Source organism: Candoia aspera, chromosome 4, assembly GCF_035149785.1.
Source record: "Candoia aspera isolate rCanAsp1 chromosome 4, rCanAsp1.hap2, whole genome shotgun sequence".
In the NCBI taxonomy this organism is placed as follows: domain Eukaryota; kingdom Metazoa; phylum Chordata; class Lepidosauria; order Squamata; family Boidae; genus Candoia; species Candoia aspera.
Window position 1 is genome coordinate 44,847,966 of NC_086156.1, and position 16,470 is coordinate 44,864,435.

A 16,470-nucleotide genomic window follows, 5' to 3' on the forward strand; every position below is an offset into this window, starting at 1 on the left:
ATTGCTGCGTTTTCTTAATTTGTGTTAGGTGCATTGGTTCTTCAATCTGAATTTAAATTTTATGGGGCTAAGGGAACAAAGCAAACTATGCATATCTGACAAATAATAGATGTGCTGAATTAGTATACTTAAACTCTGCATTTTTACGCTCTCTTCCACCCTACTTCTCAATAGGTTAATATGTGCAAATCCAACATGAACCACAAATAAAGATGCATGGATATGAGAAAATTGTTCTTGCCCTGTGCTTCCCAGTACACATGTACATGCAAAGTCATGCAAGGTGAGGGGAGAGTATTATGCCCACATAGAAAGGCAACAGAGAAAAAAACTTTAACCTTGAGGCCATCAGGGTAACTTACACTGCCAGATGTGCCTCACACATACATGCAAAACATATTCATGTGCCGTGATTTGTCTCTAGGGAGAAAGTGCACATATGTAGACACAGACAGAATATGCTACTTCATTCTCAGAAGAAAATACGGATGCCTCTTATGGCCACTGCTGGCGAAGATGCTGGAAATGATTCCAGAATACATGCCCTATATGCTTTCCTGACTTTGTTTCTTTACTTACATACTGGCTGGATTGGCATAAGAAGTAATAGTGTATACTAACTTTAATGCTGGCTTATCTGTTTGTTTAATGGAGAGGGAGGTCTGTATCTGTCCTAGTTAGCTTCAGTGGTGTTCCATCCAAAGAACCAGAGAAATATCCTCTGCTTCTTCTCCTCCCCTCCTCCCCTCTCAATTTTTGCTGATGTTTAGGTCCAGAACTTCCTCCAATGAATGAAGAGAATCTTTTCTTGCCCATCCCTATTCTTCCAAAAGTTTCAGGGGCTGTTTTCCTGATCAAGTTCTGGGTCATCCGGATTGCCAAGGACCAAGAAATGGGCCTCATGGTCCTGTGGCTCTCATTCATTTTCATTCCTGCTTTCAGATAAAGGGGATCTGATCATTATCAGCTCCATACTGTTTCAGGCTGATTATTATTTTATTTTAGAATCAAGCCTATCCAGGTCTGGAGTTAGCACAATAATGTGAGAAGCAGCTGGCTTGAACTTCTTCAGAGGTTCCCTTTTCTTTAGAGAGTCAAAGACACCATCAAAGAAATGCCTTTTCCCCCTGTGTTTACTAATTTAGTGAACAACGTGCTTCTTTTCTGTAAAGGCAGGAAAACGGCCAAGTCATTGACAGATTTTATACCTTTAACCAACAGACTATGCACTATCTTATAATGTTAATAGATGCCTTAGTGATTGCTTTCCATTTTGGAGCCCGACTGAAGGACAGTGATGCTCCACTCTGGAGAGAATGACAGAGTCAGTGCTAAGTTGCTTTGACTCTTAGAACCATTGCCACTTCCTCGTTCAACAGGGCATTTTTTCTATGGATTGAGAACCTAAGATACGATCACTAGACAAAACAAAGCTCCACTGAGTTAATCATAATTATATATGGCTTACTCCTTTGCTACTTACATTACAATGCACTCTGTCACTGAGAGGACATACTCTTCAGAGCAAAACTGTTCATTTTTAAGAACAGAAACTAGAATTAAAACTGCAAGTCAAAAACACTAAAAAAGGAGATATGGAAATTTATTAGATGAAAGTAAAGACTTAAAAGAGTTGATTATGAAAGTAAAAATGGAAAACATTAAGAAGGCAAAAGTAAATGTCAGTTTACACCCTTAGTGAACTTAAGATTAACAGGCAGGATGTAAAGGTAGTAGATAGTTTTGTTTCCTTGGGCTCAAAATGAAAGATGAACAGTGTGCTGGAGAAGCAAAGAATAAATTAATCCTAGGGAGCAATGCAGTGACAAATTTAGACAAGAATAATGAAGGATATTTTATGACAAGAAAGATCATAGTAAAGCAATGGTTTTTCCAGCGGTAGTGCACAGGTGTGAAAGCTAGACATCGAGAAAAGGTGACAAAGAAGATATATGTCTTTGAATTATGTATATGTATTTTGAAACACTGTGCATTGCAAGAAAAACCAATCAATCCTTGAGTGAATAAAGGCTTACTGTTCCTTTGGGATTATGATCAGTAAATAGAAACTCATATATTTTGAGTGTGTGATATAATACAGAGTATTAACTAGAAAAAAATCATTATGCTTGATGAAGTAGAGGGGAGTAGTGGAAGGGAACAGATAACATGGTTGGGGAGAATCAATGAAATTACTAGAATGTCCTTGGAATTGCTACAGGTTCTTGTTGGGGAGTCTGGATGATAAGCGTTTGTCCATGGAACAGCCTAACATGATGGTACCAAACTAGTTAACTAACCATTCTAATAGTATAGATTCTAAGTATTTCATGAGAAGCAGCACAGTAAATTTAGTGGCCTCATTCTACCCATACTGTCTGTGGCCCAGTAGTCTTCTTCAGGAGTATCTACTTGTTCTAGATCTCCTCAGGCAGAACTCCATTTGACATCCAAACCCAGATTGGTTGCATCTAGCCAGACGCAGCTTGAGCGGCACTCTTTTTTAGCTATGTTTTTCCCCATATAGTTCATTAACACTCTTCTCTCTTATGGAAGAATGTCAATAAAAAGAATATAGGAAGTCATTTGCTTATAAAAAGTCAATGCTTTTTTGTTAGCGCCCGAAGAAAGGAGAATTATGCTGAAGCAAGTCATAAGTAGGTGGTTTCTTTTTTTCAACAGGGTCTGGACTTACAGCAAACTCCTTAAATAGGCAAGTGTCTTTTTTTTTTTTTAACAAGGAATCTCTTGAATCAGATACTGGTTTCTTTCTCTCATATCCATAGATGCACACTCACACACAACACAAAGGTCGCTGACTTAGTAATCCTTTCAATTTGAAAGCTTCCCTGTATTTCCCATAAACACTTTGTTATTTGATATCCTGATCTGTCCTTTATATGCAACGTTATCATTACTACTTTTGACCTGCTCTAAGTTTTCTCAGTCCCTATCAATACAAGTCCCCCATAGTGTCGTCTTGACTTGGCTATGAACCAGACTGGGGAAAGAGCTTAGTTTTATCATATGATTTTTGCCTTTCTGGTGGTACAAGAAATGAAAGCATGCTTGGATAATTCTATCACAGCAAAATGGAGGGAAATGTCATGATAAATTTTGAGAATTTTATGTTTACAAGTTGAGTAATAGCACAAGTTTGCCCTTTTTTTTGGTTTTTGTTTGCAGAAGAATGTTTGAATCAAGCTAAGGTAGGGCTGCATTGTAGAGTTTTTGTCCCTTCTATTTTCCCTCCCCCCAAGAGTAGCATGCCCCCTCTAATTCTGTAAGGAAGATCTAGAGAACACAAGTTGAAAACAGATTCATCACTGAAAGACTGGGTGACTGAGGGCTTTGAAAAAGAAACAACAGGCTTTAAATTGGGCCCAGAAGTGTACAGTGCTAGCAATTAGTTATGTGCTCTGATCTCTTGGATAGCTGAACTCTATACTAACTATAGGTTCCAAGCACTTTCAAAGAAACATCTCCTATAAAGCACATTGCAGAAGTCCAATCTTAATATATACCTACAGTAATTGTGGCAAATTTTACTTGCCTTTGGAGAATCATCAACATTTGATTCTGTTGCCAATGGCATCAAATCTAGAACTCCTAAGCTACACCCATGATCTTTCTGTTGGTTTACAATGCTATTCAGACTCATTCCTATACAGTATCCACAATATATTTCCCAACCAAATCAACAATCCTATTTTATCTAGACTGCTAGATGTCATCTAACTCAAACTGTCTCCAGAAAACCTGTCTAAAATGTCCACTGTCTGTAGGATTTGTGGATGGAAGTGACAGGTAGGTAGGTAGGATCAGCATACCAATCATACCTTAGCCCAAACATTAGACAACTTCCAGTGCCATATAATAGAAGTTAATGCATAGGGGACCAAACGGAACCCTGAAGCAACCAAAAACAATATCCTATATGAAATAATGAACAAGAAACTAGCCATCCAAATTTTAATGTATCAGGACAATGGTTGTGAGCCATGGGCAACCATGCCATGCAAGCACAACCTTCATGTTACACATCTTGGGGTAGCAGTCTTCCCACATCACATTTTCTCCTTTAAAACTCTGAGACCTACTTAAGCTACTCCAGTTCTATACATGGAGAACACCATGACTGATTGTATTAGAAGTTGTTCAAAAACAGAACTCACAGGATTCCTTTCTCTCCCCCCCCCCACCTCCACATACATTCCAGATAATCCCTGATGAAAGGCATCCAAAGCACAACCAAAGCCATTTCTCTCCCCAAATTATGCTGACGCTGGACTGAAATAGGTCCAAACAAACTTCTCATTCTTAAGGAATTTCATTTTCTTTATTTCACTTTCAGATATTTGGAAATTAGAAAGTATCCAGCTTGGCAATAATACTGAAGAAATAAATTTCTGCTGTACTACATTCTTTATTCATGTTCTCAATGTCTCTGAAGATTTCATTGATTCATTTGTTTAGAAAACTGAAACTCAAATAAATCTCATTTAAAAGATTACTTTTCAGAAATGGACACACTGACAACTACTTAAAAGAAGATATAAACTAAAAGTTCTGCTAAGACTCTGAAAAATAAAATGTGTCTTGATGCAAGAGAGTTGTCTTTGAAAAAGTTAGTCTTATGACTGCAAATCATGAGCTGGTTGAATTAAATGCCCATTAAAGCAGCTGGGAAGCACTTCCCCATGGGTTCACCCCATAGCTGAGTAATATTTAAACCACATAGCTGTGTGCGGTTCTTTCTGACAGAATCGCATGGTGAGAATTACTTGAATATAAGCCTTTAGTGGAACAATATTGCCAGGGACTAAACCCAGGAAAATGGCTTCCAGAACCTTGAAATATTAAAAGAGTACTATAGAGAACATGAGATAGAAGGTTAGTGCATACAGCAGCTTACAACTATCTGTTCCAATAGCTCTTTTCATGCAGCCTGCTGTTTTTGTACACAGAGCTTTGGGGAGAGGTAGCAAATGCTCTATGTCACTGTAATGTTTATATAAAAGAAATAAGGTGCAATGTGCAAAAAAGCCTGAATACAGACTAGAACTGAGATTTTCATTCATGTTCTCATACTTGGATATACAATAGTATTCATATTGAACTTTATTTTAACTCTTACTCAGAAAAGTGATCCAAACTCTTTATTTTTCATCATTACGTATACAGAGTTTGAATATACAGAAACCAAAGTGCAGTAATTTTGTGTTCTCTCTCTCTCTCTCTCTCTTGGCCTGTAAAAAAAGTCAGCTTACATAAATATTGATGTAGCGTAATGCATTTTTTTCATGTTTATAAACAATTTCTAAAGTCTTTCAAAGAATATCATGGTTAGAGGTTAAATACAATTTCTTCACTTTAATTGCTTTTGCTTGGCAGTTTTAGAAAATGCTACATAAATCACTCTACATAAATATAATGGCAGGTTCTGAGAGGGCCACTAGTATTAGTGATCACTGTTGACAAGAGAGTCACTAGTTACTTTCATGAGCACCACTGTCCCCTGGGCTATGGAAACAATTCTTCAAAGGAAACAAACTCTATGCTAATTCTTTATTACAATTATTTACAGTATACAGGTCAGTGTAAATTTACTTCCACACTTTGACAATGCCATCATGTGATGCAGTAACTATAAACCCTTGAGTTGTCTGGAAAGTGGCAATGTCTGTGATGATGTCATGGTGCCCAACTGGTAAAGATTCCGGACCCCTTCGAGGGGTTTCGTCTGTAGGTCCCATCTTGTGCTTGTTTTGAATTTCCTGAAGAAGAGAAAACCATGAAATAGATAGTCCCAAACTATAAAAGCTGTTGTTTTAGCATTATATGCTTTCCCACGTTAAACCAGTGTATGTTAATTCTCTATTTTAGAACTAGGAAATGGGTTACATATCCTGTACCACTAAATATGCTCATTTGTTACAGGGTCATTAATCATCATGGGTTGTTATTTTATGAGCTCTTTATTACAGGGTTTCTCACCCAGGGTTCCGTGGAACCCTAGGATTCTGTGAGAGGTCAATAAGGGTTCCCTGGGAGATCACGATTTATTTTAAAGAATATTTCAAATGCAGGTAACTTCATATTAAAGAGGTAAGTTTCATTCTTTGTTTTTAGTTTAAGAATGCTGTTAATGCATATATACAGGCCTACACATGTAATTAATATAATTTTGTAACTTTTGGCCTATGTTTGAGCCTGAATGCGCAGGGGTTCCCTGAGGTCTGAAAAATATTTCAAGGGTTCCTTCAGGGTCAAAAAGTTGAGGAAGGTTGCTTTAATATATTTTTTAAAAAAGCACATACCCATATGCTTTAATGAGATGCTCTATCAAAACCATGCAGTATTACTTTATTACCTTTATAGCACTTTATAGCCTGCTTTTTCACCAGGAGTTTGGGACGATATGAATACCTCTCCTATGCTTCATTTTTTCATCACAGCAACCTTATGAAGTAGTAAGATTGAAGGGAAGTGGCATTCTTGCCCTGCTGTGGTGGTAGTTATCTAATCTAAGAGATCATGACATTGAATGAATGGATATGATTTCTGACCACCAGCCTTTGGGACTAGGAATACATGCTGAAATTAAGTCTTTGAAGGCTGGGTAAAGCGTGCAGTTGCTGAACATGTTATAAGTGGTAGATTTTGTGATGGTAAGAACTCCATTTGGAAGCACCCTTCAAGTTCCATGCTAGAAAAATTAAGTGAATTTTACACTTATTGAGGGGCCACAAACAAAGAATGTGTAGAAATTGGATGAGTTGGATAAAAACCATAACCAACATACCTGAACTACTTCTGTGCCTTCAATTATCTTTCTGTAATATGATACTGATGGAGAGCTAGAACTTCCAGCAACAATATATGATCTCTCAGGGTAAGCTAAGTCCCAGAATCTGCAAAAAATAAAAGAAACCCCCCCACCTCAAAAGCAATAATTTGAATAAGTTGATATGCTTTCCATCTAGTGCCGACATGCTTGTTACCTCATATTGAGCTGTTACTAGTAGTCAGATCCCATTATTTTCAGAAAAATGTAAATTTTTAATAGTATTTAACCATGTACATTTTTCCAAGGCCAGCAGCTTGATCCTAACCATGTTTAGTCAAAAGCAAAATATATTAAGTTCAACCAAATAACCAAATAAGGTTGATGAATCGTGCTCAGTAATTACATCATATTCAATAATTATTGCTGTCCCTGTCTCATTGAGTCTTTTGTTAATTACTCAGGTTCACACTTGGTCACTGCTTTCTCTCATTACCAAAGATATGTAAATCAATTTATTTTTCAAAACAAATATATTGTTTTCTGTTTATTTTCAAAAGAGGTTTTGAAAAATTAAACTGATTTTTTTTTTTAAAAAGTACTGGGAGAGAACTAGGGCTATCACTAGATAAAAGTTGGTTAATTAATGAAGTTTTAGTTAACTGATTAAAACAAAAAGTAAGTGCCTTTGAGAATCACACAATCCATGAAAATTGACAGGATCATTCATTTAGCTCATATTTAATATATGCTTTCACCACTTTTCAGCAACTCCCAGAAAGATCAGAATTCCCAAAAGTAGTTAAAGTGAATTCCTTTAATTTTGATGAGCACCTGCTAAATGCCTCCTATCAGGTATTGTGTTGCAAACTGACCATTACCACATTAGATAGGAAATTTCACATGTGATAGAGCTTCAGGGATGTCAAGCTTTCTGCTCGCTGCAGAATGGATGAAAGTGTTCCTTCTCATCAACTGTATTAACTGAAGTTTCCCTGCACTCTGTAAGATGAATTTTTAAATTTCCCCTGCAATTTATGGAAAGATTACACCCTGCAAGCTGCTGAAATACAAGTATTTGTATTTAATGAATATTTACCTTATCTTCATGTCTGAACCTGCAGTCAATAATATAGGATTTCCATCTGCTGGGCTACAATATATTCCATGAACACTGTGAGGTGAAGGCTAATAGGCAGAAACACATATTAAACATATATGCCTTGGGTTAAAATATTTATTTTTTAAAAAGTTTTTCAAAATAGTTTAACTAATATTGCATTACTAAGACGTTACATTTGAACACACCCATTTGCAGCAGCATCTAATAAATTTTTAAAATTATTCTCAGTAATTATTTTTTTAAATAAATTAAATTCATATTTTAAATCTGATTACTAAACACTTTTAAAAATGCACTACAGCAAGCAGCAGCCCCGAAAAACAGTTTCTCCAGATGATTTCAAATCATCTTGTATAACAGAAAGCCACTTTATGGTACCTTTCTCCTAAGCTATTTGGGTTTCATAGGCAAATATTAGTATTTTGGGCTATGCCAGAAAATGCCCAGGAATCCAGCAAAAGAAGCGGTGAGTGTATTTTGTTTGCTTCTGCACTGTTAAAAACATTAGCATTGACCCGATTTACCTCTTTTCAAATCAGTAATCTACACAAGACTGCAATGTTTTGCCCAAATTCAGAAGGCAAACCTGTAATTCTGAAAGAGGAGGAGCACTGCTAGCCCACAACGTGAAGCGTCGATCACCTGTTTCCATATCCCACATGGAGACTTCATTATTGCCTTGAACAGCTATATAACAGTAACAAACAGTAGTTACAAACTGACAGCATGGCATGATTGCAGTTTGACATTTTTTTTATTTGCTCCTCCATTCTACCCTTACCATTTATCACTATCCTTATGAAGACAGACCTTTAGTGAGCCACTGTGCATGCTCTTAATCCCAAATTCTTATTCTGACCTCAGATTCAAGGAGAGCTTTTTACTGTTTACCTGAGCTCCAGCCAGTCTCATCACAAAGCAACTGCTCTCCATATAACCACATGGGCTGCCATCCTCAGCAGTTTTTACTCTGTCAGAACACTATAAACCTACCACCGCCTCGCCTCTCAATCAGCAGCTCTTCCCTTTCCTATAGTTTGATTTATTAAGTGCAGGGTAGCTACTAAGCAGAAATCCACAGGATGCTAAGTATCATTCTGAAATGAGTGTAAAATTCTATTGAGGTGCAAGCTCCTGATTTCCACCTGTTGACTTAATGTCTGGCAAGTTACTACACCAATCACCTCATCTCCAACTGGAATGCCTCTCATTAACTTAGAGTTCAGCATGACAATGGCAGGAGTGAATCCAGAAGGCACAGGTCTGCTTCCTCCTTCATGCAGGCAGGTACTGCCCAGTTACATTTACTTAAAGTAATCCTAAAGTTTGCAAGTATTTGGATGTTTAAAGAAGATTAACTGTACCTGCAATCACCCATGACTGGGAAAGGGGATGCATAAGTAGCCGTCTGATCCGTGCTCTAGAAGGATGGGAATGGCTGGAAATGGGTAACTGGAATCTCATATCCCAACATGCCATGGTCCCACTGCTTGTACCTTGTAAAGAAAAATGTAACCATGATCAGTAATGTATGCATTTTAAGTAATGTCTTCCACAGCTCTAGTACTGATGTCCATGTGATGTTCAAAGACACATTTCCTTTTTATTATTTATTATAGCTGTTTATATCATTTTCACAGAAAATTAAGACTATATTGAACTTGTCCTTGTAACAACCATGTACAATAAATAGTGGGAGTTGAATGCAGATCCACTCAATTATCCAGGAACCAGACTAAATTAGCCATTATATATGGATTATCATCTGCACTCAGCACATGTGGTAAAGGGCAATTTTATTTACACAATGCTAAATAATATAGTTATTTCATTAAAAGGAAACAACACTTACCAATGCAGAGCCAGCATTGATGTATATCAATAGCAAATGAGGTTATAAGTCCCAAGCGTAAATCATGTTTTAATGTCCAGGCATTATTACTGGACCTCAGATCCCATCCCACTAAGGAACCATTCACAGTAGCATATGCCAGCACAGACTGGGCTCCTGAATTGAAATGATGCATGTCCACTACACAGCCATCGTCTTTTTGATCTAAAAACCTGGTTAAAATAAAAATAACTGGACATCATTTCACTGAAATTTGTCATGGATGGCTCCCTTGAACAATGTTTTCTATAGCCTTCCTTTATACTAGTTTTGGAGTAGTACACAGTTTGCAAGGCTCTGCTAATTCTGGACCCAAAAGAAATGCATTTCTCATCTTTAGTAGCTATTAGTTTAGCTCATTCTTCTCATAAGTCTTGGGGGAGAAAGACAGCAACCTTGATAAAGTGGCTGGACATAAACATATGTTCTCTTAAGGCACAAAGCCACTATTTTTCTTAACAGGCACACAATAAGATTAATATGCCCAGACTACAATGGCTACAGCTCATGGCTCTCTATGTTCAAGAGAATAAAGCAGCTAGAATCCTGATGTACTAGAACAGATTGGCTCAATTCATAATGGAGGCAGATTTTTTTTAAAAAATCTTTTTTTTTTTAATGAAGTAACTCCAAAAAATCCTGTTATAGCTTTCCCCAATCTGGGCACCCTCCAGATGAACGTTAACTCCTAAAATTCCCAGCCAGAAAAGCTTTTGCTGAGGAATTGTGAGTAATGAATTCCACACATCTAGAGGGTACCAGTTGGGAAGGCTGTTCTACAACATAAGGGAGAAACATGATAGCCCAGCTTGTATCCTATCTGCTAATTTTACATTTGCAGGGAGTAAGCACAGCAGATAACCAATAGGAAACAAGTAAACATTATACATAAAAACTGTACATACCTGTTTTGAATTGGGTGAATCTTAGGTGATTTGGGGAGTTTTGAAGCTTCAATCCCAAAAAGTTGGATGGACCCATTATCTGAAGCTATAGCCAAATAGTGAGAACCCTGGCAAAAAGTAAGTGTCATCACACGTCCCCCAATCCGGGAATATGTTAAAATTGATCTGTTGTAAGTAACAGAAAAAAAATCTAAAATTACAGTTAAGTTCCTCATGCTCCACAGAGAAAGTAAGAACATGGTGAGCTATATACATTTCATTTATTATGATATCTTTCATAAAACTCTGGGAATATACCATTCTGTGAGGATAATGAGGCTTTCTGTTAAGAGATCATTACTTCCATCACAAGCCTATTATTCCCAGGATTTCCAAGTAAAAGAAACAACAAATTGGACCATATGTCCAATTTGTACAAGCATAGTACAGATAAGGGATAACCTTGCTTGGGAAATGTGGATTCATAGATTTTAGATTTTAATCTATTGAAGGGATAGGTATGTGAAATAAGAAGGGATGGAAAATACAGAATTTTTTGTATTAAATCAGAGCAACAGGTACATCATGATTACCTACAACTGAGCTCTACTTCCTTCCCTAATGGTTAGTGCTGCTTTGAAAGAAAAGCTGACTTCAAAGCTCTGAAATTGAAGTTACATACACCTGCTGGGCACAGCTCTGGGAAAAAAAAGTCTGTTTTACATAACTTTGCAGCATGTCTTCTCAGAAGCACTGAGCTGGTTGTGGCAACTTAGAAAAAAAACATTATTCCCTGCAGGAGGAAGAGATTTTTGGACAGGTTCTTTATAACTGAGCCCTTCAATTACTTTAAATACTTTTTAAAACAAAATTGAATGATAGTTAAAGTCAGCTAGATTTCAATGAATTTATGCTTATGTGTGACTAAAACAAGAGTTTTGTCTTAGGCAATTAAATAGTGAGTGAGACTGAGAGCTTGAGTTCAAGAAAATAACACTAGCTCTATTCAGGCATTACAAAACTGGGAAAGCTCAACATGCAACCAATTGTAAGAAGTCCTGCTCCCTATAACATTGTGCATGTGGTATTGTTTAAGGATAAGCACAGCTTGGATGTTTGCAATGAGGTCTCTATGAAATCATACATGAATTGGTTTCAACACAAGGCCAAACCTGCACCTTCAGTTTGGGATCTCATGGGAGCTAATGTGTGTAAAGCTGTATGCATAAAGGTCTCCACAGTCCTGTATAAGCATTCAAGGTATACAGGAGTAAGCCTTTCCTTAAATGATATAATGGGTATGATGTCTGTGGCTGGAGGGGACTCAGAGGTGAGCATTTTTTGTTGCAGGAACTCCACTCAAATAAGATCTGTACTTTCTCCACTAATATTTAGGAAGCTTTTAAGAACTTGACTGTTCCAAAGAGCATCTGGACACTGAGGGAGCTATTAATTGGCTGAACCTGGAATGACTGGGGGCACTAATAATATTAGTGTTTATTATGAATATTAGATTGACTATTCTTTTGTACTTATTTATAATTATTGTATTTTTACATTGCATTATTAAATTTGTTTGTTAGCCACTTAGAAGTGCAATGAAATGGCATAAACTCGTCATAAATAAGCCAGTGTTTGAATTCCTATCTCTATAATTATATTATAAAATACTATAATATAATTATAGTATTTTTTACTGTATTTTGTATTATTGTGATGGTTTTAATCGATTGTTGTAAACCACCCAGAGGCCTCCGACGGGAGGAGATGGGTGGGGATAAATTAGATAAAATAAATACATAAATAAATATGCAATTTCCAATGATGAGGAAAACCACTATACCTCAGATTGACCCAATGGAGCAGAACTGTGTACAGTATTATAATATGGAAGAATTATTTAAAATGTGTTTAGTCCTACACATGATACAAAAAGACAAAGATTTCCCAAATATTGTAAGCATGCTTCTTTCTGATCACTGATAATATTTTCTTTCAATAAAGTATGCTTCTTAATTTCACAGGCTATATGGTAAGCTACTCCCAGGGTAAAACTTGCATCTCTAAATATTATAAATTACCTAGTAGTTGTTGTCTTGCCTTCCATTTTATGACTGTCCCATATTTTCACTGTTCCATCATTTGAGCATGTAGCAAAAATTGAATGTTCATCAGAGACTCTAATACGATTCACTGCAGACTTGTGCTCATGCAAATGAGCAACCAGAAGCCCTTTGGGATGCCAACCTAAAGCCAGAATAAAATGTATTTTTCACTTATCCAACAACAGTACGAAAGGATTCTTTCTTCCTTGCCTTCCCCTATTGTCATGCGGGCACCACAAAACCCAAAACTAGGAGGGTGACGTAAAACACAAATATTAGTAGGCATAATACATACATGTGTATCGCCTAGCACTGTCTCCGATACTGAAACTTACTTATTAGGAAGAGAGTCAATCACCAATGTATATATTTCCTACAATCAAATACTGCAATACTATATACAGTGAAATCTTAAACATGGCAATACATCAACCTAACATGAAGATCTGCAAGTTTTAAGTACATGAAAATAACTGGACAAGGATAGAGGTACTTTGCATCAAAAGAGAACGCTTCTGTGGGTTGCATGTGGAGTATCTGATTTAGAATTAGACTAAAATTCTCTGAAGCTCTAACAGAATGCCACACAACTTCCTCCAACTGGTGAACCACTTATCCAGAATTCCATATTTATGTTGTAGCCCTGTGGATCTTTACAGTGGTGAGAGAAAGTTGTGAGCTCTTCAAAATATTCATAACCCTACAATACAGGTAGTCCTCATTTAGTGACTGCCTTGGACAGTGACCCTTCTGTTATCACGGTGATGAAAAAGTAACTTTGCAACTAATGCCCTCATTTACAACTTACACAGCGTCTCTGTCACGTGTTTGCCATTACAGTCCGTTAGACCACAGAGCAGAGAGATTGCCTAAGCAAGCTACCTCTCCCTGAGCTGCTTTTCTCCACAGTGCAGTGCGTCCCTAAAAAGTGCTAAGCGAAAGTTAACAAGCTCAGCTCCCTGACCTTAATTAGTGGATTAGAACCCTCCAACAGGCTCACAGCTGCTGTCTGAAATTGACAATCCTAATCAATTTCACCCTAAAGGCTTTTGTTTGCTGCCTAAGTGGCTAACAGCCAGCCCAGCTAGGCAAACAGCTGGCGCTAACGCATTCTTCTCTATATGTATTCCCCATTGTGTGCCTGATAGATCTCTTGTAATCCCTTCCTGTCCAATGAATGTCAATCAATTCTCTTCTTGCTAATTATCCTAGCACCGGGGTGAGCATTCCAAAGGGCTATAAGATTTGCCCTTTCACCCTGCTTCCTTGTGAGCTGAGTTCTGTAAACCTTCCCTGTTGTTTGGGCTCACCCGGCTATTTGGGTGTTTATCCTTCTGATGCTATAAAGCAAAGGAAAGCCGAAGTAAAATCGTAAGCGCAATCGTGGTCAGGCGATTTTTCACTTAGCAACTGCTTTAACTACCAGTTTCCAGTCCCAATTGTGGTCGCTAAATGAGGACTACCTGTACTGTGCCATACAATGATCTAAATTTCACCAAAGTCCTATTCATAGATAAACCAACAACACACAAAACAGGGTACCGAATTATAGCTTTACTGAGCACACGGAGCCAATGTTCATTGTTCAACAATGTTCATGTTGGAATAAGTATATGAAGTAACACTTCCTTCAGCAACAATGATTTTAACCAATCATTTTCTGTAACTATTGATCAGTCTCTCACATTGGCTTGGAGGTACTTTGGCTCATTCCTTTTTATAGAACTGCTTCAAGTCATTGACATTTTGGGGCTACCTTGCAGGACCTGCTTGCTTTATAGTAAATCATGTCACAAGCTTCAATTCAAAAGTCGGAATCTGGATTCAGCCACTCCAAAACAGTAATTTCTTCTCTTCAGGCATTTTATTGTAGATTTACTTGTATTTTTAAGATGGTTCTTGTGCTGCATTACCCACAACTTTTTAAAACTTCACTCATGGATAGATACCCTGATATTCTCCTGTAAAATTTCCTGGTGCAACCAAGAGCCTATGAGCCCTCAAAGAATGTGAGCCATCTGGTACTTGAGGCTACAGAGCTGCCCCAGCCTATTATATTCCTACCATCCTACTTCATGGCTGGGATGAAGTTCTTCTTCTTCTTCTCCTTTTTTTTTTTTGGAATGCAGTGTTTCATTTTTTCCAAATAACATTTTTCATTAATGTCAGAAAGTGCACTCCCATGCACAATACTCTTGTTCTGTATTTTGATTATGGTGGACTCATAAATACTGACATCAAAGGCCTGTAGACACCTTGCCATTGCCCTGACTTTTTTTGCAGCCTCCTGGAGACTGCGTATCCTGTCTTTGGGATAATTTCTGTTGGATGATCACTACTGAAAAGAGTAATAATGATACTGCATTTCCTTTACTTGTACAGTTTCTGCCCCTCTGTGAATTGATGAAGGCCAAAGTTTTTGGCAACAGTTTTGTTCCTAGTTGCAGGAGCGTTGGAAATTGATTTTCTGCATTGCCTAAAATTATTATTTAATAGGAGCATGATTCACTTCCACAAGCCTGTGTCATGAAGCGCAGACTCTGATGGTAGCAATCAACATGTGTGCCTGATTTAATAGGGCAGGGCTCCTAAAAGTCATGCTTGATCGTAATCTCATTAATTGGAACATCTGATTTAACTGACCCCCTTAAGAGGAGTTGAATAACGTAAGGCTTCATATAATTTTTCCAACAAAGACAGTGAATGTATTCAATAAGGACGTGACACAGTCCACTGTTTGGGATGATGTTTGCTTAACTAGAATCCCTTTATTAATAGGGCTTAGATGAAGTTCAGATCACACTGCACATCACAGTACTGCGGGATATGGATAGTTCTACAGGATTCACAAACTTTCCCTCACCACCGTAAGTCCACAATCTTCTCATATTCTGTAATTTTCTCCTAAAGGCTCTCATACTTTCAAGGATATTCTCACTCACAACAACAGAAAGAACATTTGTGGACTCCTTGCTTTCTCCTTTCTCCATTAGTATTAATGACCAATTCACAGATGCAGAAATTTCATGTGGACAATGTAGCACATATGGAGTGCAAACTGTGCAAATTTTATTTCATAAAAAAATGATTCTATGTGCAGAGCAGTTACTGCACCAAGGAAAGCAGCTTATACATTTGAAAACTAGCATGAAATAAGAGTCATAATCTTCTGGCATACAATCTTCTTGTATGCCTCCTGAAGAATCTGTATAATGACCAAGTAGCAACGGTAAGAACAGACCACAGAACAACAGACTGGTTTAAGATTGGGAAAGGAGTACGGCAGGGCTGTATACTCTCACCCTACCTATTCAACTTGTACGCAGAACACATCAGGCGACATGCTGGGCTTGAGGAATCCAAGGCTGGAGTTAAAATCACTGGAAGAAACATTAACAATCTCAGATATGCAGATGATACCACTTTGATGGCTGAAAGCGAAGAGGAACTGAGGAGCCTTATGATGAAGGTGAAAGAAGAAAGTGCAAAAGCTGGCTTGCAGCTAAACCTCAAAAAAACCAAGATTATGGCAACCAGCTTGATTGAGAACTGGCAAATAGAGGGAGAAAATGTAGAAGCAGTGAAAGACTTTGTATTTCTAGGTGCAAAGATTACTGCAGATGCTGACTGCAGTCAGGAAATCAGAAGACGCTTAATCCTTGGGAGAAGAGCAATGACAA

General features: G+C 37.5%; 1 protein-coding gene across 2 annotated transcripts in view; it reads right to left on the minus strand.

Annotated features, from left to right (window-relative positions):
• Positions 1-5,144: 5,144 nt before the first annotated feature.
• The window catches only part of PIK3R4 (phosphoinositide-3-kinase regulatory subunit 4), a 30,520-nt gene continuing 19,194 nt past the window's right edge, over positions 5,145-16,470 (minus strand). The window contains exons 13-20 of one of the 2 annotated variants that reach the window (XM_063303973.1): positions 12,767-12,932; positions 10,707-10,871; positions 9,763-9,974; positions 9,275-9,406; positions 8,497-8,597; positions 7,887-7,975; positions 6,806-6,914; positions 5,145-5,777 (exon numbers count right to left, since the gene is read on the minus strand). In XM_063303973.1, the coding sequence (XP_063160043.1) occupies positions 5,607-5,777; positions 6,806-6,914; positions 7,887-7,975; positions 8,497-8,597; positions 9,275-9,406; positions 9,763-9,974; positions 10,707-10,871; positions 12,767-12,932 (1,145 nt within the window). In that variant the 3' untranslated portion in view covers positions 5,145-5,606. Of the gene's footprint in view, positions 5,778-6,805; positions 6,915-7,886; positions 7,976-8,496; positions 8,598-9,274; positions 9,407-9,762; positions 9,975-10,706; positions 10,872-12,766; positions 12,933-16,470 lie in introns of those variants that run through there. The other variant, XR_010067972.1, reaches the window with a different exon arrangement.